This window comes from Capra hircus, chromosome 13 (genome assembly GCF_001704415.2).
Source record: "Capra hircus breed San Clemente chromosome 13, ASM170441v1, whole genome shotgun sequence".
In the NCBI taxonomy this organism is placed as follows: Eukaryota; Metazoa; Chordata; class Mammalia; order Artiodactyla; family Bovidae; genus Capra; species Capra hircus.
The window spans coordinates 22207879-22231681 of record NC_030820.1 but is presented as its reverse complement, the minus strand read 5'-3'; the positions used below and the strand labels follow the sequence as shown (position 1 = coordinate 22231681).

The 23803-nt window shown below is 36.7% G+C and overlaps 1 protein-coding gene across 11 annotated transcripts in view; it reads right to left on the bottom strand.

Moving 5' to 3' along the window:
• The window catches only part of MLLT10 (myeloid/lymphoid or mixed-lineage leukemia; translocated to, 10), a 213050-nt gene that overhangs the window by 125928 nt on the left and 63319 nt on the right, over window positions 1-23803 (bottom strand). For all 11 annotated transcript variants that reach the window (XR_001918993.1, XR_001918987.1, XR_001918990.1 and 8 more), the window contains 2 exons: window positions 12248-12357; window positions 493-596 (listed from right to left, as the gene is read on the bottom strand). Coding sequence is in view for 3 of the 11 variants with exons in the window: in XM_018057081.1 (XP_017912570.1) it covers window positions 493-596; window positions 12248-12357 (214 nt within the window). In the remaining 8 variants the exon portion in view is untranslated. The remainder of the gene's footprint in view (window positions 1-492; window positions 597-12247; window positions 12358-23803) is intronic.

Sequence of the window (23803 nt, the reverse complement as noted above, 5' to 3'; positions counted from 1 at the left end):
ATGTTCATGGATAAAAATAAAAGGAAGCATGAACAAAATAAAAACAGAAGGTCATTTAAATATTTAAGAAACTTTCTAAGGAATAGCCACTATAATACAGAGAATGATAGTGATTGCTTTTTTTCCCCTCTTGAAATTTAGGCAGTGGAAAAAACACGATCATTCACTAAATTCTCACTAGTATTTCAGGCTCTGCACTAAGTTTATCTACATCAGCTCTTGTAATCCTAATAACAAATCAAAGGGTAGGTAAACAACAGAAATATCTTAGGCAAAATAAAGCTGAATAAGACACTAGAACCAGGGTTACTTACTGGAAATTCACTCTGGTAAATACACTCAATTATTAGAATTACTTTTATTACAGTAAGTAAATATAGACATAGAAACTATACCAACAAAATTTAGTTTAAGTAATATTTGGGTACCTGAGTCTTTAACTTACAAGGTATTCCCAATTTCAGTTCTGTAAAATGACAAAATCATATTTACCATGTCACGTGGAAAGCTTGTCGACATCCATGTTTATTACATGTCATGCAAGCACCAGTGGCTGCTTTGCTTTCTCTTCCTTGTTCATCACAAATATAGCAAGTCTTAGGGTAAAGAAAAAAAAAAAGAAATAAACACCTTACAAGTGGTTTATACAGATATGGATTTTATAGTTATCTTCACAGCTCAAAATCAGGTTTACTAACTAATCTAATCCAAAATATAAATCTATTTTTTTCTATTTATATCTGTTTTACAAGCAATGCAAACATGAAAACATCAATACAGACATAAATAGTCCTTGTAGGATTTCACAAGGCACAGTTTCCTAGACTAAAAAATCCCACAAGATAGGAGGAATCCTTACAGGCACTGAGGCCAGGGTGAAGAATATAGCTTATGCCACCTCGGTATTAAAATCTCCTCTCCACTATTTAACTGATTCCTGTAACAAAAACGTAAAATGAGGTTTGTCTCTTTTCTGCTGGAAGTGAGCATACAGAAAGGAGCTGGATATAAGGAGCTGGGACTCAGTGGGTGAAGGACAGTCCTTAATGAATGAGCACAGTTTAGGTCATTCCTTCACAAAAATCCCTTCCACATGAACTATCAATCAGCCCTGCTAACCTGACATACTAGTTCTGGGAGGAAACGCTTTTAGGAGATCAGAGGTGCCTCCAAGAGCTACTGGCCAATGAATACTCCCAGCAACTTTGACATCTACCTGGTCCTTTTTCTTAGGTGAAAATAGCTGATAATGAAAGGCTAAAAATGGCAATCTACAAGTATACAAAAAATTAATGCCTAACTACATATAATCAGATGATATAATTCTAAAAATAAACCAATCTGAATAAGGTATAACCTAGCCAACTTCAATAGGACCACATCTATTTTTTAACTTGGAAAAGTTTCTCCCACAATGCACTGTGGTGTCAAATATTTACAACACAGTTTCCAAAAGCCTAATATTTAGACAAGTAGGTAAATGAATTTCAACTCCTCTGCTGAAAGATAGAGACTGAACTGAATTACAAAAATTACTTTGTATGTCTAAAAAGGAAAAACCCAAATTACAACAAAACTAACCTAGACACACTAACAATCGTAAAAGCATCTCTAACTGTTCATATTACCAGAAGGCAGTATCAAACAATTATAATGGAATAATTTAACATACATATTTTAGCCTATAAATAATCAAGCAAATTTTTTAAAAGAAAAGTACAAAGCAGGTTGAAATTCAGGGGCAATACGCAAACAGACCTCAAAGAATATCTCAGTAATTTCCAAAACAGTTGACAGTGAAAAGACACCATCATTTCACCATTCAATAAAACTAAAAATTATGACGGATTTTACTTTTAAGGAGTTAGGCCTTCCAGACATATGGAATAGCAGAGTGAAGAAGTCCAGGGATCCTCTCCTCAGTGAATTAAATACTTCATAGGTGAAAAAGAACCACTTAAAGTCTCTGTATAGAATAAGCTGCGCCTGTGTGTGTGCTCAGTCATGTCTGACTCTTTACAAGCACATGGATTGTAGCCCACCAGGCTCCTGTATCCATGGAATTTTCCAGACAAGAATAATAGAGTGGGTTGCCATTTCCTATTCCAAGGGATCTTCCCAACCCAGGTATTGAATCTACATCACTCATGTCTCCTGCACTAGCAGACAGATGCTTTACCATTGTGCCATCTAGAATAAGCTACAAGGATATACAGTACAAACAGGGATGATACCTAATATTTTATAATTACTGTAATGGAATATAACCTCTAAAAATTATGCTACTATACTGTATATCTGTACCTATACAATACTGTATGTCAACTTAGTCTCTGAAAACTGTCCTAATGGCATGCGGCAGGATATTTTATCAAAGACAATCTACTAAATCTCATTAAGAACAGTGAGCATCTGTGGCACTTGAGCCATGATCTGTCCCCATCACCACCCTCATCCCCATAGCTCCCTGTGATGGTAGTTCCTTTCTGGGTAGTGCTGTCAAGAAGGTGAGGGCTCCCTTTCTCCTCTATCCAAGACCAGAGTTTTATCCAAGGAGGGTCAGGTCTCCAGTGACTCATACCACTATTCATCCTGATAGCTCCTACTCACAGACTCCCGACCCTAATAATAGGCCAAGATTCCCAGTGTTCTATCAGCTTGCTTGCAGAATGGAAGCTACATGCTAGGAAGGACAAGCTGGGCTACTTATACCCTTCCCTCCTGCCAGGACCTATCAGAGTACAGGTGTCTGTCCAGAAAAAGCAGGGTGCTGTCTCTACCCGCAGCTCCAGAGAAAGCACTAGTGCAGAGGTTCTGTCTCCACAGGGAGAAGGAAGAATCATTCTCTAGAGTGGCTACATTACCTAACTTGCTTAATTTTTAACAAAAAAATTATAAGACATGAAAAGAAAAAGTATGACTCAGTCACAGGAAAAAAAAAAGTAGGCATTGGTAACTGCCTTTAAGGGGAGTCAAGATGTTGGACTTAGGTGACAAAGACCAATAACCAACAGAATTCTCGAGTTTAAAACTCACTAAAAGCACTAAACAGTAGATTTGAGTTGGCAGCAGGGAAAGAACAAATAACTTTAAAAACAGATCAACAGAGATTATTAAAAAAAAAAAAAAAACATGTTTTCAATAATACCACCTAAAGAACAGTTTCAGAAAAATATGCTACACCATTAACTGCATTAACAGACAGTTAAGGAGAAAATTATGAGAAAAGAAAGGGACATAAACTGTATCTGAAGAAATAATAGCTGAAAACTTTCCAAATTTGATGAAAAACAATAACCAACACATCCAAAAAGCTCTGCAAACTCCATATAGGATAAACACAAACAGATCCATATTCAAATTAATGAAAGGCAAAAATAAGAAACTCTTGAAATCAAAATGGGGAAAATGGCTCATCACATACAAGGAAACCTGAGGTCTTATTAGAAATAAAATGGGAGACAGAAAGCAGTGGAATAACATTTAAAATGCTCAAAGAACAAGAATCCTATATCCAGAAAAAGCTATATTGCAGAAATAAAGATAAAATAACAACAATATTCTCAGACCCAAAAAAACTGAGATACTTTGTTTCCCCAAATCCAAGTAACAAGAACTACAAAAAGAAATTCCTTCAGCTAAACTCAAGTGACACTAGACGACCACTGCAATGCACATATAAAAACAAAGAACTCCCATCACTTACATCTCAATAAAGGTGAAGTTTTTAAAAACATGCATACAGACCAATTTAAAAACACACAGAAAGAGCTCTGTAGGAAATGATAAAGACAGTATTTTTTTTTTAACCAATAAAATCCATTGTTTGTGGATAATGAACATATCCAGAATTTTCCACTGGGTCAAAATCTCCTTTTCTCAGTGGAGTTTCTGTGTTCCAGAGCACAGTTTATCACTCTATACATAGAAACTTAACTGAAAACAGCAAATGAAAACTCTGGGGGCTGAAGCTCAATAAGGACTCAATACATTTTTACATCACTGATGTTCCAAAACGGCACAAGGTCATTCACACAGGCAGCTGTGGACCATTACACCCTAGGAGGCGAGCACTGGCAGGAATGAACACGGACTGTGAAGGAGTGGGGACTGCAGTGACGCCGCGGAGCTTTCAGGGCCATCCATAAAGTGAGTCTTACCTTTCAAGAAGAACACAGATATTTCTCTCTCACTTTGTTAACTTAAAAAGCAATTACCTAAAACATGTCCATAAATTGTACTGTTGGGGCCATAACATATAGAAATGTAGACAATGACAACACAGTGAAAGAGAATGGGAATAAAGCTATTCTAGAGTCAGGAAATAACATCAGATGGCAACTAGAACCCACAGGAAGAAATCAAGAGAAACAAAAATGGTAAACAGAAAAGCACACACTCTATAAATATATTTGTGGGTGTCTTCTCTTAGTTTCTTTAAATAGTGTAAGACTATATGGAGTAATAATTTTAACTTTTTGGGGCTTACACTATTATACAGAGAGAAAATACCTATAATAGTAATAACACAAACGTGGGGAGCAAAGAAATAAAATAAATGCCGTGAATTTTTTATATCTTACTGGAGGTTAAGCAGATTCTATAAATTAAGATGAATATTATAAACCCAAGAGCAACCACTAAGAAAATAATCCAAGAAAATATAACTTAAAAGTACAATGGAAGATGTAAACCCAACCATATTAACAGCACTGACTATGAAGAGACTGATAAAGGCAGAGACTGATAAACTGGGGCGGGGGGGGAGAGAGAGTTCCATATGCTGCCGATAGGATACATTAGGTTTGAAGACACAAGAAAGTTAAAAGTAAAAGGATGAAAAATAGATATACCATGCAAAAGGCAACCAAACACACAGCTGAAGAGGTTCATTATATCAGATAAAAAATAGTCTTTGAGAGAGTCTACAATAATAAAAAGGATGTAACAATTATAATCTATATTATGCAACAAACAAGAGCTTCCAAAACACATAAGTAGGAAAAAAGTGACTTGAAAGTTTTTATTTTCTCCTTAAATAGCTGTTGGATTGAGAAGAAAAATTATAAACTAAAGAATTATTGAGAAAATAATCCCAAACAACAAAAATACACCTAAATAAAATATCAAGTATGTGAATAAAGTTATAATCAGAGGCAAATGCATAGCCTAAAAGTTTTCATTTTAAGTAGGGAAAAAAGTCATAGTTTGACCTAACATTTTTAATAAGAGAAACAATGTTCATATATCAAAAGGATTTAAGGCTAGATTCCAACTCTACCTAAAAACTAGAGAACTGAGAGAACATCACTCCAAATCTATTAACAAAAAGCCATTTTAAATTTTTTAAAAAATCACAACTTTTCTTGAAACTATAAAAGATTTGCAGTTGCAAAGGCAACCAATTAGCCTGAAAGGGGACGCCTTCTCCTCTTCAGCCACCTGAAAACCACAAGACATTTGGAGACTATCCAATAATAATACAGCAACAGAAGAAGATATGGAGGAAGAGGTGCAGCTAAGAAATCAGCTAAAATTTTAACAAACTGTTAACGGCTGATTATGGGTTACTGCAATAGAACAGGACCAGTGGAACCACAGACAGGAGTTAACACCCACTCACAGGCTCTACTCCATGAAGACCCACAAGAAGCTCTTAGGGAAAACTGGAAGCAAGGAGGCAAAACAACCAGAAAGAATCTCTCTTGGTTTTGCAGGCATAAAGGACAGGATTAGGTGCCACTGAGGGAAAGACATGAAATCCCACCTCTTGACCAGACACTTCTTTCAAAAGCCCTGCACATCTGGGGGACTGGCAGCAAACCCTGTCACACCCAGGGCATGAGTACACTCATGATGGTTAGGAAGACAGAGAAGAAAAATTACCCCTGAACAAGGCACAAGAAAAATTCCTGACCCCAGGCTCTGTTGATCTTCTCGCATTTTAGGAGAGGCAGGAAGCTTCTCCCTCACAAGTCCTTCTAGAGATGTAAAGCAAAGTCAGCCAAAGGGAGGAGGCAATAAAATGGTAAAACCCTGAGGTCCAGGTATACAGAAGCCTCCCCATGAGTCTGGACCAAAACAACAAAGAAACCAAAAGCCCAGAACATCAAATCATAACAGCAATCTAGCACTAACGGTGTGGGGGGCGGGACAACAAAAGTGTGGCAAAAGGAAGAGCACAGAAAGAAACCAACCTCTGCGGCACAGAATCACCCAATACTCCAGCCCTCAACCTAAACATAACATATTAGAGGAATATAAACGGGCAGGGACACCCCAATGGGTTCAGGAGACAGATCATCAAGCCAGAGGGAGAGGTCACACAATGTCACTGTCACTGCATTTTATTAAATGCAGTCACAAAGCAAGTCACAAAGCAGCCTGGATACAAGAGATAGGGTATTTAATGCTGATGCAGATAAAAACTGATGTAGCCACTATGGAAAACATTATGGAGGTTAAAAAAAAACTAAAAATAGAGCCATCATATGAAAAGATATATGATCCCCTATGTTCTAAGCAGCACTATTTACAATAGCCAAGACATGGAAGCAACCTAAATGTCCATCAACAGATAAACAGATTAAAAAATACATGGTGTGTGTGTGTTTATGTGTACACAATGGAATATCAGTCATTAAAAAGAATGAAATAACACCATCTGTGTCCGTGTGTGTGTGTCTGTACACAACGGAATATCAGTCATTATAAAGAATGACACCATCTAGAGCAACATGGATGGACCTAGATATTACAATGCTAAGTGGAATAAGTTATAAAAAAAACAAATATATCACTTACATGTGGAATCTAAAAATAATGATACAAATGAACTTATTTAAAAAGAGAAACAGATTCACAGACATAGAAAACAAATCTATGGTTACCAAAGGGGAATGGTGGGATAAATTTGGAATCTGACAGTAACATATAAATTCTACTATATATAAAACAGGTAAACAACAAGGCCTTATTATATAGCATAGGGAACTATATTCATATCTTTAATAACCCACAATATAAAAGAATCTCAAAAAGTGTGTGTATATATATATGTATCTATGTGTTATATAGATAGAACTGAATCACTTTTCTGAACACCTGAAACTAACACAACTTTGTAAATCAACTATACTTCAAGAGAAACAAAACAAACACTTCTCTTATTATCTATCCACATATGTATAGCCGAGTCCCTTCGTTTGTTCACCTGAAAATATCACAACACTGTTAACTGATTATACCCCAACACAAAATAAAAAACAGCTATCTACCACTAATCCTTTGGAAAAAAGATAAACGGAAGCAGGGTCAGCAATTTCTAAGTTTTCCTCTACTGTTATCTTCTTATAATTCAATGACACCACATTTTATGGTGGTTTTGGTTTGTGTGGTTGGCCTATTATGATCCTTCCTAAACTTATAAACACTCATTCCTTCATGGCCACTCAATAAATAAAAACTATTCAAGAGAATAAATTCAGGATATACATAGCATCTGCCAACTACTCTCTATGGAAATTGCACCTTTCTAAACTAAAAGCTTCTCTGACCTAAAAAGGTCCCAAATCCCTATGTTGCCCCAATCTTCCCATTTCTTAAAAATTACTGAAAGGTAACTAAAGGTAACATGCCATTTATGTTTTTTAACAAAATGTATCAGTGAAATGAGGAACTGATACAAGAAAATATGAGAGGTCAAAAATAAGAATCTGATGACAAATGGTTCAGAAGAAACTGGCCACTCTATTTTATTGACATGTGGAAAATTTAGCAACAAAGTCTACAGTGAATTGTCTGCAAGCGGATATACTACACAGGTAAGTCTAGAAATCATCCTTTTATTTCCCTTCTAAATCTCACAATGTTCCAGGATTATTTATTATTCTTTGCACTGATTATGATAAATTCTCTGAACTAATTTATTATTAGCATCTTCTCTTTGCACCTATTATTCTAGTTTATGTTACTTTCTCTAAAATTATTATTTGATTCTTTCTTCCAAGGTCAAATTCCCTATTATTGTGCATAGACCTTATAATATCTTTGTGTGCCTTACTCAATTCCTTAGACAAAAATAATACCTCCTTCCATTATGTTCTATAATACCTCATTCAGCTGTTCCATTATTTGTAAACTATCATTATTATTTTCATACACTGTAGTTATATATTTAATTGACTGTGTGTCACACGGAGATAAATTCTATGTCTTACACAATTTTCAGGATCTAGCACATGTAAAGCAGGTCCATTTCAAGTGGCCAATACATTAAAAAATAATCTCTACATTATCCTTTACCACCACCCATTAAGGACTGGTAACTTCCAAGGGAGTTCCCTGGCAGTCCAGAGGTTAGGACTTGGCACTTTCACTGCTACAGCACGAGTTCAGTCCCTGGCTAGGGAACTAAGATCCCATGGGCCATGTGGCATGCCCCAAAAAAACCACTGATGTCTTCCAAACTCAACAAACCATTTTCCAATTGTTCCTATCATTTCAGAATTACATGTCCCCTATTAACCATACTAAATATTCATGAACCGGATATTATTGTTTTTAAGGTTTACTATACTACAGATCATGCAGTCGCAAAGAGTCAAACGTGACTTAGCAACTAAACCACCACCATACAGACCAACAACCATAAAAATCCAAGAAACATATGCAGCAACTACATTTAAGGAAAACTACAAAAAGGAAAAATATTTGACAGGGAGAAATGCCGTATTTCTGGAAGGAGAGATTCAACATTGTAAAAAGATCAATTCTCCTCTAAAATGTTTCACTGTAATACAAATAAAATCAAAACTGTAGTGTTACTAATGTTCATCTAAAAAAACTATATGCATGGTATTATTTGTTCTAACACATACCAACATGTATTTAAAGCCATCATAAATTAAAATAGTGTGCTACTAGAATAAGACTACAAAGATAGATCAAGGGGGTACAAAAGAAGTCAGGAAAAGCCAAGAATTTAATGATCATTCAAACAGTATTCCAAATCACTGCAAAACGTAGTGCTGAAAAACCTGACTAAATCATGTGAGGGGGGAAAAATTAGACATCTATCTCAGCATATTCTAAAATTAACCTAACTGGATAGAAGATTTGTATCTAAATAATTCATTCTTCTTTCTATACTCCCTTGAATACTTTCTACACTCCTTGAATACTTAAGCCTTAAAGCCATGAGGTGGGGTGAAGCATGGCAGCATCTATCCTGCAAAGGAAGGGATAGCCCAACTCTAGTATCAGAGCCCCAGTAGGGTGGTTCTCATGAAAGTGTTGAGGGTAAGGGTGGAAATAGTATCAGAATGAGTTGTCAGAACCTGTGCAAAGTGAGGAAACCAACCATGAAAGGGAAAGAGGGGAGTTGTGTACTGAAGCTAAGCATTAAGCTCCCAAAATGGTTTAAAAAGAAAAAAAGCAGCCATGCAGGGAATCAGCAGCAACCCAAAGTGAGGTTTGAGCCTAAACAAAGTTAGGATGGCCTCTATATTATGGGATGGCTTGTTAATAAAAGAGAGAATAATCAAATAAATATACTGAGGATAAAAGGAGTGAGGTTTCTCACTGTCTCACATGAGAGTCATAAGAACAAAAAGAAAATTAAAATGAACCCTGTGTTGTTGGATTAGGTGTAGGGAAATTACTAAGAAATTCCTAGAAGTTTATGGGTAGATACATAAATAGACATAGAAATACATATAGATATGTGTGCATGTACATATATCCACATAATCATCAAAACTATGTGACCTCATCTACTTCAAAACATAAAGAAGATATAGATGTGAATGTGTGTGTATCTCTGCATCTATACACACTGAGAGGGCCTGAAAACAGCAACCTCCTCGTTAACAGTGAGCACACCTAACATCCTCTTCAGTTTCTAGATACCATTCTTACCTAAAAGGATTCAAAACTTCTCTGAGAAACGGTTATTCGAGGACTAAGAAAGCAATGGTACAAGATGAGCCTAGAACATACCGTCATGTCAGAAGAAAAGAAGCCCTCAGAGAAAGACAGAAAGAAGTCAAAAGACACAGGAGAGCCTGAAGGGACCCACCGACTAAACCTGACACAATATAAGCATCACAATAAGTGACAGCGATGGGGAATGACCCATTAAAACAAAACAGCAACACGTAAGTCGTTATTAGTCCATACTGATATAAATCATTGGGAAGTGATGAAAACATCTCCTTAAAATGGAATGCCAACTGATGAATGTAAACAATGGAATCAGAATACCACCACTTCTCATCAATCGTGGTAATAGATTCATTAAGCAAAGAAATAACAGTGGATGCTAAAATTAGTGAATAAAAGGCACAAGAAACAAGGTATTTACATACAAAGTACTTCACTATAAAATGCTTACTAATTATAATGGAAATAAAGATTAACCTCCCAGTGGAGAAATCTTGCAGACACCACCTTAACCAAGTGACCAAGGTAACATCACCAGTATTGGGAAAAACTGAAATCATGTACCACCTGACAGGATGCAATGAGAAGAACACAGCACCAACTCTGTGACATTCCTGCCAAAAACACATAATCTTAATTTAATAATGAGGAAACATTATTAAAAACCATTCTACAAATAATCTTCAGAAGTACCAAGGTTAGGTAAGTCAGGAGACTTAAGGGACAAAAAGCAGACTATGATCTTTTTGCTATGAAAAGATTCTACTGGGAAAACAAAGAATATGAATGGCAATTAGACAAATAATGATGACACTTCTGGATTAGACAAATAACACATAAATGTTAATTTCCTGATTCTGATGGGTGTATTCTGGTCATGCAGAAGAAAGTCCTTCTTTATCGGAAATACATACTAGAAAATAGTTATACTTTAGTGAAAGATTCTGTGTGGCAACAAAGGCAGAAACAATCAAGAGTAGTTGTATAAATTATTAAAAAAAAATTTTAATTAAAACTAGAAAAAATTAACATGCTAGAATACCAACAATAATGACAATCATAAAGACAAAATAAAAGTTAAAAAGCAAATATTAAATTATGGGCAAAAGCACGGACAGCAAGTATATAAGAAAAAAGAATAATTATTTCAGTATAAAAAACATTTTGTAAGAAAAAATTAAATTAAAATGTTAAAATTAACAAAGAGCTATTCAAGGTCAATTAACATATATGAATAACCTTTTCTAAAAAAACCTTCAAAATATTTAATGTTATCAATATGGAAAGAAAATCATTCAATACTTTCAATACATTTAATACTGCAATACTTTTCACTAAAAAGAATAGCAAAGATTGTCCTACTGGTAATACACAGTGCATTTAACAGGACATAAGATTATGTACAATCTCATATACCACTAAAGTGATCAGTCAACTAGAAGTATATAGTATTTGAAAAATGCAAACAAAAATAAATCTAGGAGGATCTTAATGGAAAGATTTTACATGAGTTTTGTCCTACATTTTTCTATTTCTCTGAATTTTCCAAATAAATATTAATAATCTACATTACAAAATGTTTAATATTTTGAAATCTTAGCATTGGCTCCATGACCCTTTCTCCAGACAAAATAAATCAACAAGTACCTTCAGTTAAAAATGATAATAGTATTTTTAAAGGCACAGTAGGTAATTTAAAAAATAATAACCCAATACGCAAGAGAATGAAACAATATAAATGTACTAAACTAAGAAAAAGATACAAGAGAAAAAAGCAAACATTAAGATTATTTTTAAGGGCAAAAAAAAAAAATAATACTGTCTTGAGAGCAAAAAAATCATTTGGAGAGATGAATAAATATTCTGTGATAGGATTATTTTTTAAAACAGGATGTGTATCACCACAATGAATATTATATCAAATAATGATTAATTAAAATTTGATACAGCCTTAATATCTGAAAGAACATAAAAGTCAATAATCATTTTTTTGTTTTTCTTTAAGTCAGTAATTTTTAAAGAACAATCTGTAAGGATTAAAATATTAGGACCTTATATACCTAGGTTAATATAAAAGGTAATATAGCTTTGCTTATGTGCATTTGTTTTATACTCCTGTGACTTTAGTATTTTATTTTAATAACGGTACTTCACCACAGTAATTATATTTTTTCCAAATCAATGGAGGCATTTACATTTTTTAATGAAGGGCTATAATAAAACAAAATTTAACAATTCCTTTACACTTACCAGTTTTAAAACAAAAAGTTATATTAAAATATCAGTAAAATAATATATACTGTACCTTATTATAACGATCATGTGGAACAGACTGCAAAACAATTGGTTCCATTGTAGAAACATTGGCAAACTGTACCTCTGGAATATACAGGGCACAAACCACATGAGCCCAACCTAAAAATGAGTAAACAAAAATAATGTCATTCTCCAGCTCCAACAAAGGTTTTTAAAACATAAATTATTAACTTTCCGAACAGATCCCTTAATTGCCCATTTGAGCAAACACATAACAAAAAACATTAACAAATTCACACTACTAATAGTCAAGCCACTAATGATAAAAGACTCTCAGTCATTTCCGCAGCTACTGTGTGCAGTAACACAAATAAAGAGAAACTTTTTTTTTTTGACTGCTGCACCCATCCATCTGGGATCTCAGTTCCCGGACCAGGCAGGGACTCACTGAACCCGGGCCATGGCAGTGAAAGCCCATAAACCTAACCAAGGGGACACCAGGGAACACCAAGGGAACACCTCCCCAAGGGAAACACTTTAAAATTCAGATGCTGGCACTGACACGTCCTGTAAGAGTAAACTAAATATTTCATATCAATACTTTCTCTGAGAACCACAGAAAAGTATTAAGTTTTATAGCTGAAACCCTGAAATAAAAATTTAAATACTTTAAATGTCAATATTAAACTTGTAATTGTTATACTAATGTTGATACTTTAAATACTAACATTCATTGTTTTACTATTTTAATATTTCACTTCAAATAATTGATCTTAAATGTTGCTTCCCTCAAGTTTTCAAATTGTGACTCAGTCAATTCAGTTCAGTTGCTCAGTCGTGTTCGATTCTTTGCGACCCCATGAATCACAGAATGCCAGGCCTCCCTGTCCATCACCAACTCCCGGAGTTCACTCAGACTCACATCCAACGAGTCGGTGATGCCATCCAGCCATCTCATCCTCTGTCGTTCCCTTCTCCTCCTGACCCCAATCCCTCCCAGCATCAGAGTCTTTTCCAATGAGTCAGCTCTTCGCAGGAGGTGGCCAAGTATTCTAGTTTCAAGCCTCAGCAACAATCCTTCCAATGAGCAGCCAGTACTGGTCTCCTTTAGGATGGACTCATTGGATCTCCTTGCAGTCCAAGGGACTCTCAAGAGTCTTCTGCAGCACCACAGTTCAAAAGCATCAATTCTTCGATGCTCAGCTTTCTTCACAGTCCAACTCTCACATCCATACATGACCACTGGAGAAACCATAGCCTTGACTAGACAGACCTTTGTTGGAAAAGTAATATCTCTGCTTTTCAATATGCTATCTAGGTTTGTCATAGCTTTCCTTCCAAGCAGTAAGCGTCTTTTAATTTCATGGCTGCAGTCACCATCTGCAGTGATTTTGGAGCCCCCCCCAAAAAAGTCTGACACTGCTTCCCCATCTATTTCTCATGAAGTAATGGGACCAGATGCCATGATCTTAGGTTTCTGAATATTCAGCTTTAAGCCAACTTTTTCACTCTCCTCTTTCACTTTCATCAAGAGGCTTTTTAGTTCCTCTTCACTTTCTGCCATAAGGGTGGTGTCATCTGCATATCCGAGGTTATTAATATTTCTCCCGGCAATCTTGATTTCAGCCTGTGCTTCATCCAGCCCAGCGTTTCTCATGATGTACTCTGCATACAAGTTAAATAAGAAGGGTGACAATATACAGCCTTGACGTACTCCTTGTCCTATTTGGAACCAGTCTGTTGTTCCATGTCCAGTTCTAACTGTTGCTTCCTGACCTACATATAGGTTTCTCAAGAGGCAGGTCAGGTGGTCTTGTATTTGCATCTCTTTCAGAATTTTCCACAGTTGATTGTGATCCACACAGTCAAAGACTTTGGCACAGTCGATAAAGCAGAAATACATGTTTTTCTGGAACTCTCTTGCTTTTTCCATGATCCAGCAGATGTTGGCAATTTGATCTCTGGTTCCTCCGCCTTTTCTAAAACCAACTTAAACATCAGGAAGTTCATGGTTCACGGATTGCTGAAGCCTGGCTTGAAGAATTTTGAGCATTACTTTACTAGCATGTGAGATGAGCGCAACTGTGCGGTAGTTTGAGCATTCTTTGGCATTGCCTTTCTTTGGGATTAGAATGAAAACTGACTTTGCCAGTCCTGTGGCCACTGCTGAGTTTTCCAAATTTGCTGGCATATTGAGTGCAGCACTTTCACAGCATCATCTTTCAGGATTTGAAACAGCTCAACTGGAATTCCATCACCTGCACTAGCTTTGTTCGTAGTGATGCTTTCTAAGGCCCACTTGACTTCACATTCCAGGATGTCTGGCTCTAGGTGAGTGATCACACCATCGTGATTATCTGGGTCATGAAGATCTTTTTTGTACAGTTCTTCTGTGTATTCTTGCCACCTCTTCTTAATATCTTTTGCTTCTGTTAGGTCCATACCATTTCTGTCCTTCATTGAGCCCATCTTTGCATGAAATGTTCCCTTGGTATCTCTAATTTTCTTGAAGAGAGCTCTGGTCTTTCCCATTCTGTTGTCTTCCTCTATTTCTTTCCACTGATCGCTGAGGAAGGCTTTCTTATCTCTTCCTGCTATTCTTTGGAACTCTGCATTCAGGTGCTTGTATCTTTCCTTTTCTCCTTTGCTTTTCACTTCTCTTTTCACACCTATTTCTAAGGCCTCCTCAGATAGCCATTTTGCTTCTTTTCATTTCTCTTCCACAGGGATGGTCTTGATCCCTGTCTCCTGTACAATGTCACGAACCTCCATCCATAGTTCATCAGGCACTCTGTCTATCAGATCTAATCCCTTAAATATATCTCTCACTTCCACTGTATAATCATAAGGGATTTGATTTAGATCATACCTGAATGGTCTAGTGGTTTTCCCTACTTTCTTCAATTTAAGTCTGAATTTGGCAATAAGGAGTTCATGATCCGAGCCACAGTCAACTAGTCAATCTGATCACAAGGACCACAGCCTTGTCTAACTCAGTGAAACTAAGCCATGCCATGTGGGGCCACCCAAGACGGACGGGTCATGGTGGAGAGGTCTGACAGAATGTGGTCCACTGGAGAAGGGAATGGAAAACCACTTCAGAGAACCACCTTGAGAACTCCATGAACAGTATGAAAAGGCAAAATGATAGGATACCAAAAGAGGAACTCCCCAGGTCGGTAAGTGCCCAATATGCTACAGGAGATCAGTGGAAAAATAACTCCAGAAAGAATGAATGGATGGAGCCAAAGCAAAAACAATACCCAGTTAAGGATGTGACTGGTGACAGAAGCAAGGTCTAATGATGTAAAGAGCAATATTGCATAGGAACCTGGAATGTCAGGTCCATGAATCAAGGCAAATTGGAATTGGTCAAACAAGAGATGCCAAGAGTGAACGTCAACATTCTAGGTATCAGCAAACTAAAATGGACTAGAATGGGTGAATTTAACTCAGATGACCATTATATCTACTATTGTGGGCAGGAATCCCTTAGAGGAAATGGAGTAGGCATCATGGTCAACAAAAGAGTCCAAAATGCAGTACTTGGATGCAATCTCAAAAATGACAGAATGATCTCTGTTTGTTTCCAAGGCAAACCATTCAATATCACAGTGATTCAAGCCTATGTGCCAACCAGTAACACTGAAGAAGCTGAAGTTGAAAGGTTCTATGAAGACCTACAAGACCTTTTAGAACTAACACCCAAAAAAGATATTCTTTTCATTATAGGGGACTAGAATGCAAAAGTAAGAAGTCAAGAAACACCTGGAGTAACAGGCAAATTTGGCCTTGGAATATGGAATGAAACAGGGCAAAGGCTAACAGAGTTTTGCCAATAGAACGCACTGGTCATAGCAAATACCCTCTTCCAACAACACAAGAGCAGACTCTACACATGGACATCACCAGATGGTCAACACCACAATTAGACTGATTATATTCTTTGCAGCCAAAGACGGAGAAGTTCTATACAGTCAGCAAAAATGTGACTGAAGAAAGGTATAATGTGACTGAAGACCTGATGTGATAGTAAGGAATTATCAGGGTTACCTGCAAAAGGATGGAAGTCCAGGGCCTTAAGTACAACTTTGACCACTTTGCCCCGGGGGGACATTTGCTTATTTCAAAGAAAACAGTTCAGAGAGTGGAAGGTACTTTTGACAAACTCAGAAGGCTGAAAGTATAGGGATCTATGTCCCTGGACAACTGAGGGAAAAGAGGAATACTAGTAACTCCCTCACCCTCTTTCAGTTGCAAAACTTAGTGGCTGCAAGTCAGAAATGCCAATAAACTAAAAGTACAGAGGCCCTCCAAGAGCCTGCAGCTGAGCTTTGATCATCTCAAGCTCAGAAATCGACTCATGTAATCCTAAATTATCAAGTGCCCCAGACACCAGACAGAAGCTAATATAAACCCTCTCTCCAGGAAAACAATGTCATTCATTTGGCTACAAATAATTTCTAATACAGCAAGGAGATCAAACCAGTCAATCCTAAAGGAAATCAATGCTGAATATTCATTGGAAGGACTGATTCTGAAGCTGAAGCTCCAATGCTTTGGCAACCTGATGCGAAGAGCTGACTCACTGGAAAAGACCCTGATGCTGGGAAAGATTGAAGGCAGGAGGATAAGGAGACGACGAGGACGAGATGGTCAGATGGCATCACCGACTCAATGGACATGAGTTTGAGCAAGCTCCGCAGATGGTGAAAGACAGGGAAGCCTGGCATGCTTCAGTCCATGGGGTTGCAAAGAGTCAGACACGACTGAGCAACTGAACAAGTTCTAATTCTAGCTCATTTTCATTTTCAGCACAATGCAAAGTATGAAACACAAGAAAGACAAGACAACATGAATGAAAAGCAGCAAAAACATGAAAATCAAAACAGATTCGTATGTTGGGGTTTCAGACACAGATGTTTAAAAGTATGCTTATTATATTGAAACACACACAAACTATTAAAAATTCCCTCAAAGAAATGAAGACGCTCAATCAAAAATTACAGAAGTAAAAACAAAAATTTAAAACTAGTAAATGGGATTAACAATGGCCTAGATATATCAATAGTCAAAAAGAAAATTAGAATGAAATAGGTCAGAAGAAAACACTGAGAACATTAGCACAGAAGTATGAAAAAGACAGAAAGAGGACAAGAAACAAAAACAACATAATAACAAGTTACCTAACAAGTAATTAGAGTCTCAGAGAAATATAAAAGAAATAAATGGTATGGAAGCAATATTTAAAATGATAGTAACTAAAAACTTTCTAAAATAAAAAGATAATAAGTCATAGGTTGAATAATCACAATAAATCCCAAGGTAAGTAAATATTAATGTAAATCCACACACAGGCACATAATCTGTAGAACTACAGAAAACCAAAAAGAAAAATACCTGAAAATAACCAAAGGCAAGTTATCACCAAAAGAAAGGGATAAATAGCCAAAAATATCTTTAAACAAATTAAAGCCAAAAAATATCTTTAAACAAATTCCCTCTAAAAGGAACACTAGACAATTTTCCTTGGGCAACAGAAAAGAGAGAAAACAAAAATGACCCAAGAAGGAAGCTCCAAGATGCAGAGACAAATGAAGCATGATAAACACACAGGTACTTCTGACAGAGTACTGGCTATTAAAACAATAATAATACCTTCTTTCACTTAAAATACATATGACTGCTTACATCAAAAGTCTTGTAAAGTTTTCAATGTGTATAAAACATCTTATTACTAAAGACTAGGGAAGAAGCAGGTAAAAGAGATCTATACAGTTCTGAAGTTTTCTACATTTTGTGTAAAGTGGTATACATAATAGATTGAACTATTTGTATGAAACTTGTAATCCCTAGAGCAACTGCTATACCTACATACATAAATATTAATACCTGTATATACAGAAAAGATATGGCCCAAATGGTAATCTAATAACATTAAATTTAAATGGAACTGAATTAAGAGTATTATTACATGGATTAAAATACAATGCTAAAAACATTCATAAAATCACAAATAAGGAAGAAAAGAGGAAACAGAGAATAATAAAATAAGGAAAAAATCAAGGTTAAGAAAAAATAATAGGAGACTAGTCAAGATGCAATAACAAGGACCACATTTCTGCTCCTGCATGTAACAATGCATATCCCCCCAAATCAAAGTTTTACAAAGGGACAAAACAATTTAGACAATGTTTCTCAAGACACTTGAGTTTCCCTTGTGGCTCAGCTGGTAAAAACCCACCTGCAATGTGGGAGACCTGGGTTCGATCCCTGGGTTGGGAAGATCCCCTGGAGAAGGGAAAGGCTACCCACTCTAGTATTCTGGCGTGGAGAATTCTATGGACTACAGTCCATGGGGTCACAAAGAGTCAGACACAACTGAAGCAAATGAGCACACATCAGCAAAAATGGGGGAGCAGGCGGCTCCAAAGGCACTTTCCACCACAGAAACATCAAAAAGTCAAGCAAAAACTTTAAGAACCAATTTCAAAGATTTTGGAAAAAAAAAAAAAGGAATGAAAGGCTTGCAACAACCAAATGAATGCTAAGTCAAGAAAAAAAGAAAGAAAACTGAAAAACTGTGGGAAAGTGGAGAGTTCCCTCGCCGTCCAGTGGTTATGAGTAGGTGCTCTGACTGCCAGAGGTCTGGGTTCAATCCTTGGTCGGGGAACTAAGATTCTGCAAGTGGCAAAAAAGCCAGCAAAAAAAAAAAAGTAAGAAAGCTTTAGGAATTCTTACTTTCCCTTGACCCCTGCCAGCCTGGATTCAGGAGGTCTTTGAGAGAGCACCTTGCAGACCCAATAAACAACCTCAACTCGAGTTTCTGAAGGAACAGAGCAGACTTTATTTGCAAATAATTGTGCTTCCCTATTTTAAAATGACTGTGGGCTACTGAAGAACTAACGCATATTCTTCTGACAAACTCAAAACTCACACTGGCCAGAAAAGTGGAAGGTATTCCTCAAATCACTGTACGGCAGACAAAACAAAAACAAAAAGGCACAGATCCTGGGGCAAAAGATTATGGTTCACAAACATGCCAAGAGTCCAAGAGGAAAACCTGGGACAAATTTTCTCTTGGAAACTGGGAGCACTGAAAAGTATCTCTGTATTCCAGGGAATTTAGACAGCACCACATGCCCAGGGCAGGATCCATCTTCGTAAAAGACCTGATGAGATGCTAAACTTTAATCCCTGATATATCTCCTAGTACAGAGCAAAGAGGAAGCAGAACTCTAAGCAGACTGGCTGGCCACTGAAGGAAAGATCCCCGCACAGAGTCAATCCACAAACACTGGAGAGTTGTTTCTTTTCTTTTTTCTTTTTTTTTTTTTTTTGAGCCCCTCTCCCTTCTCACTTCTACTGCACATTATCTTAGCACCTAGTATTCAAGCAAGTCTTTGCCAAAACACCAGTTGAACACAAGCTACAAAAACGGACTTTAGAGATCAAAGTGACAAAGAAAGCACACTTTAAAAAAAAAAAAACCTATATAGAAAACCACTTAAAAGGCAAGTAACACCAAGCAACAAAATTAAACCATGAGTAAAGAACCTACTTTCCAGAGTGGACATAGTATGTCCAGTTTTCAAGAAAAAGTTACAGAGGATATAAAGAAAAAGAGCATATAGCCCATTCACAGAGGAATTTAACAGAATTTGTCCCTGCAGAAGCACAGACATTAAATGCAGACTTTAAATCACTGTCTTAGATCTGCTCAAAGAGCTAAAGGAAAGCAAGGACAAGAAACTAAAGGAAACCAGGACAATGAAGTCTCAACAAAGAGAGAATCAATAAAGAGTCATTTTAAAAAGGAACCAAACACAAACACTCATGCTTAAAATTATAATAACCAGAATGAAAAATACACTAGAGGGTCTCAACAACAGATCTGAGTACAGAGGAAAAAAACTCAGTCAGTCAACTTAAAGGTAGACCAGTTGAAACATTAGATAAAAGACATGAATCTACACATTCAAGAGGTTCAAGAAACCATCAGAATAAACACAAAGAGATCTGCGCTGAGATAAAATAATAAATCACTGCTAAAAGCCAAGGAAAAAGAGAATCTTTGAGAAGAAACTTGTTACATACAAGGAATCCTCAGTAAGATTAAACAATAAATTTCTCACCAAATTCAACAGAGGCCATTAGAGTGTGTACAATGACATTTTTAAATTTCTGGAAGAAAAACCTGTCACTTAAGAATTCCAAATCAAGCAAAATTATCCTTCAAATATGGAAAAAAACACATATCCCAATGAAACACAAGGTGAGGGAATCTGTTGCTAAGAGACTTGCCCCACATGAATCTGGAGAAGGGTTTCTTCTGGCTAACCAAAAAAATACTGTTATTTAGTCACTAAGTGTGTCCGACTGTGACACCATGGACTGCAGCCCACCAGGCTCCTCTGTCCACGGGATTTCCCAGGAAACAATACTGTAGTGGGTTGCCATTTCCTTCTCCCAGGAATCTTCCCAAGGGATCAAACCCATGTTCCCTGCATTGGCAGGCAAATTCTTTACCACTGAACCACCAGGGAAGCACCTGGTAAAGTTTAAATACAGGTAAAAGTTAAAGGCAACATTATGATAGTTTTGAATTGTAACTAATTATCTTTCCTTCATGGTTTAACATCTACTTCTGCATCACTGATTACACTAATGACTTTGACTGTGTGTGGATCACAACAAACTGTGCACAAGAGATGGGAATACCAGACCACCTGACCTGCCTCCTGAGAAATCTGCATGCAGGTCAAGAAGCAACAGTTAGAACCAGACATGTAACAACAGACTGGTTCCAATTTGGGAAAGAGGCACGTCAAGGCTCTGTATTGCCACCCTGCTTACTTAACTTATATCCAAGAGTACATTATGCGAAATGTTGGGCTGAATGAAGCACAAGCTGGAATTAAGATTGCAGGGAGAAATATCAATAACCTAAGATATGCAGATGACACCACCCTCTGGCAAAAGCAAAGAGGAAATAAAGAGCCTCTTGATGAAAGTGAAAGAGGAAGGTGAAAAACCGGGCTTAAGACTCAATGTTCAAAAAACTAAGGGCTTCCCTTGTGGCTCAGATTGTAAAGAATCTGCATGCAATGTGAGAGACCTGGGTTCGATTCCTGGGTTGGGAAGATCTCTGGAGAAGGGAAAGGCTACCCACTCCAGTATTCTGGCCTGGAGAATTCAGTGGACTGTACAGCCCATGGGGTCGCAAAGAGTTGGACATGACTGAGTGATTTTCACTAAAATTAAAAATTAAAAAAAAACTAAGATCATGGCATCTGGTCCCATCACTTCATGGCAAATAGATGGGGAAACAATGGAAACAGAGACTTTATTTTCTTGGGCTCCAAAATCACTGCAGATGGTGATTGTGGCCATGAAATTAAAAGATGCTTACTCCTTGGAAGAAAAGCTATGACCAACCTAGACAGCACATTAAAAAGCAGAGATATTACTTTGCCAACAAAGGTCCATACAGTCAAAGCTATGGTTTTTCCAGTAGTCATGTACGAGTGTGAGAGCTGGACTATAAAGAAAGTTGAGCACTGAAGAACTGATGCTTTTGAACTGTGGTGATGGAGAAGACTCTTGAGAGCCCCTGGGACTGCAAGGAGATCAAACTAGTCAATCCTAAAGGAAATAAACCCTGAATATCCATTGGAAGGACTGATACTGAAGCTGAAGCTCCAACACTTTGGCCACATGTGAAGAGCCAACTCACTGGGAAAGACAGATGCTGGGAAAGACTGAAGGCAGGAGGAGAAGGGGAAGACAGAGGACGAGATGGTTGGATGGCCTCACCAACTCAATGAACATGAGTTTGAGCAGGCTCCAAGAGTTGGTAAAGGACAGGGAAGCTGGCATGCTGCAGTCCAGAGCGGTCAGAAAGAGTCAGACACAACTGAGCAACTGAACAAAATAGTTTAAAAGATAAATGCATGACACAAATTTTGAAAAAACAACAGAAAGGTTGGGGGGTCTAGATGTATAAAAGCAGAATCTTTGCATGCTATTGAAGCTAAGTTGGTATCAATTCAAACAAAGGTATTATAATAAATTTAGGATAACTGTAATCCTCATGGAAAGCAGCAAGGACATACAGCTGGCCCTTGAAAAACACAAGTTTGAACAACGCAGGTCCACTTATACGTAAGTTTTCCATAGTAAATAATACTACAGTCCTACATGATCCAGAGTTTTTGAATCCATGGATGTAGAACCTTGGATAGAGAGGAATCACGTATATATTTGGAGCACCAACTATACAGTATATCTGGACAAAGAGTAGGCTAACAGCTGTCCAGGTTGAAGGTGCTGAGGGCAAATGCGACGTGAATGCTAAAGATTACAATGCATATTTCTGGACTGATAAAAATTCTAATTGTCATGATGGATGCACAAGTCTTTGAATACTGTAAAAACCATTGAATTACATGCTTTAAATGGTTCGATTGTATACTATGTGAATAGAGTTGTTATATTTTAAAAATCAACAATACAAAACAACTGAAATTTTTTAAGAGGCAAAAGATTTGAATACATACATTACCAAAGATGCAAGAATGGCAAATAAGCACATGAAAAGGAGATCAAAAGTATTATTCATTAAGGAAATGCAAATTAAAACTACAAGGATATTGCAGACATAGAAAACAAACATGATTACCACAGAGCTCAAAGAGGAGAGAGATAAATTAGAAGTATGGGATTAATAGATATGCATTACTACATAAAATAGATAAGAAGAAAAGATTTACTGTTTAACATTATATCCAATATCTTATAATATCCAATGAGACAAAAGTCATCTCAAACAAACCCCCACAAAGCTATTCTTCTTTAATGGCAACTTGAAAAGAAACAGAAACAAACCCTGACTATACCAAGTGTTGAAGAGGATATAAAGCAACTGGAACTCTCAAATGCTCCTGATGGGAATGTAAAATGTTACAACCACTTTAGAAAACAGTTTGTCAGTTCCTTAAACAATTAAGCATGCACTTACTAAAAACTAGCCATTTCATTCCTATTTATCCAAGGTAAATGAAGGCCTATGGTCATACATGCACTCAAATGTTAAAAGCTTCATTTTTAATAGCTGAAAACTAAAAACAATCTGTCAGCAGGTTAATAAACTGCTATAACCATACAAAGGAATAATAGTGAACAACAAAGGAAATGAAATGTTGATACAAGTAACAAGAAGAATTACCTCAAAATACTTATAATGATGGAAATAAACCAGACAAAAAGTTTGCATGTATATTATATACATATTTGTATCTCTAGACACACATATAGACTCCATTTGTAGAAAACTCTAGAAAACATAAATTAATCTACAGTAATAGAAAGCAAACCACTGGTGACCTGGAAGAGGCTGCAAAGAGGAACAGGTAACTCAGATATACTATAAAGCTATACAAGGAAAGTTTTAGGAATGATGGATATGTTCACTGACTTGACTGTGTTAATGGTTTCATGTATATACATTAGTAAATGTCATATATTTCAAAGTCAATCATATCTGAATAAAGCTTTTCTAAAAGAATAAATCTCAAAATAGATCTCAATCCAACATGTACATGTA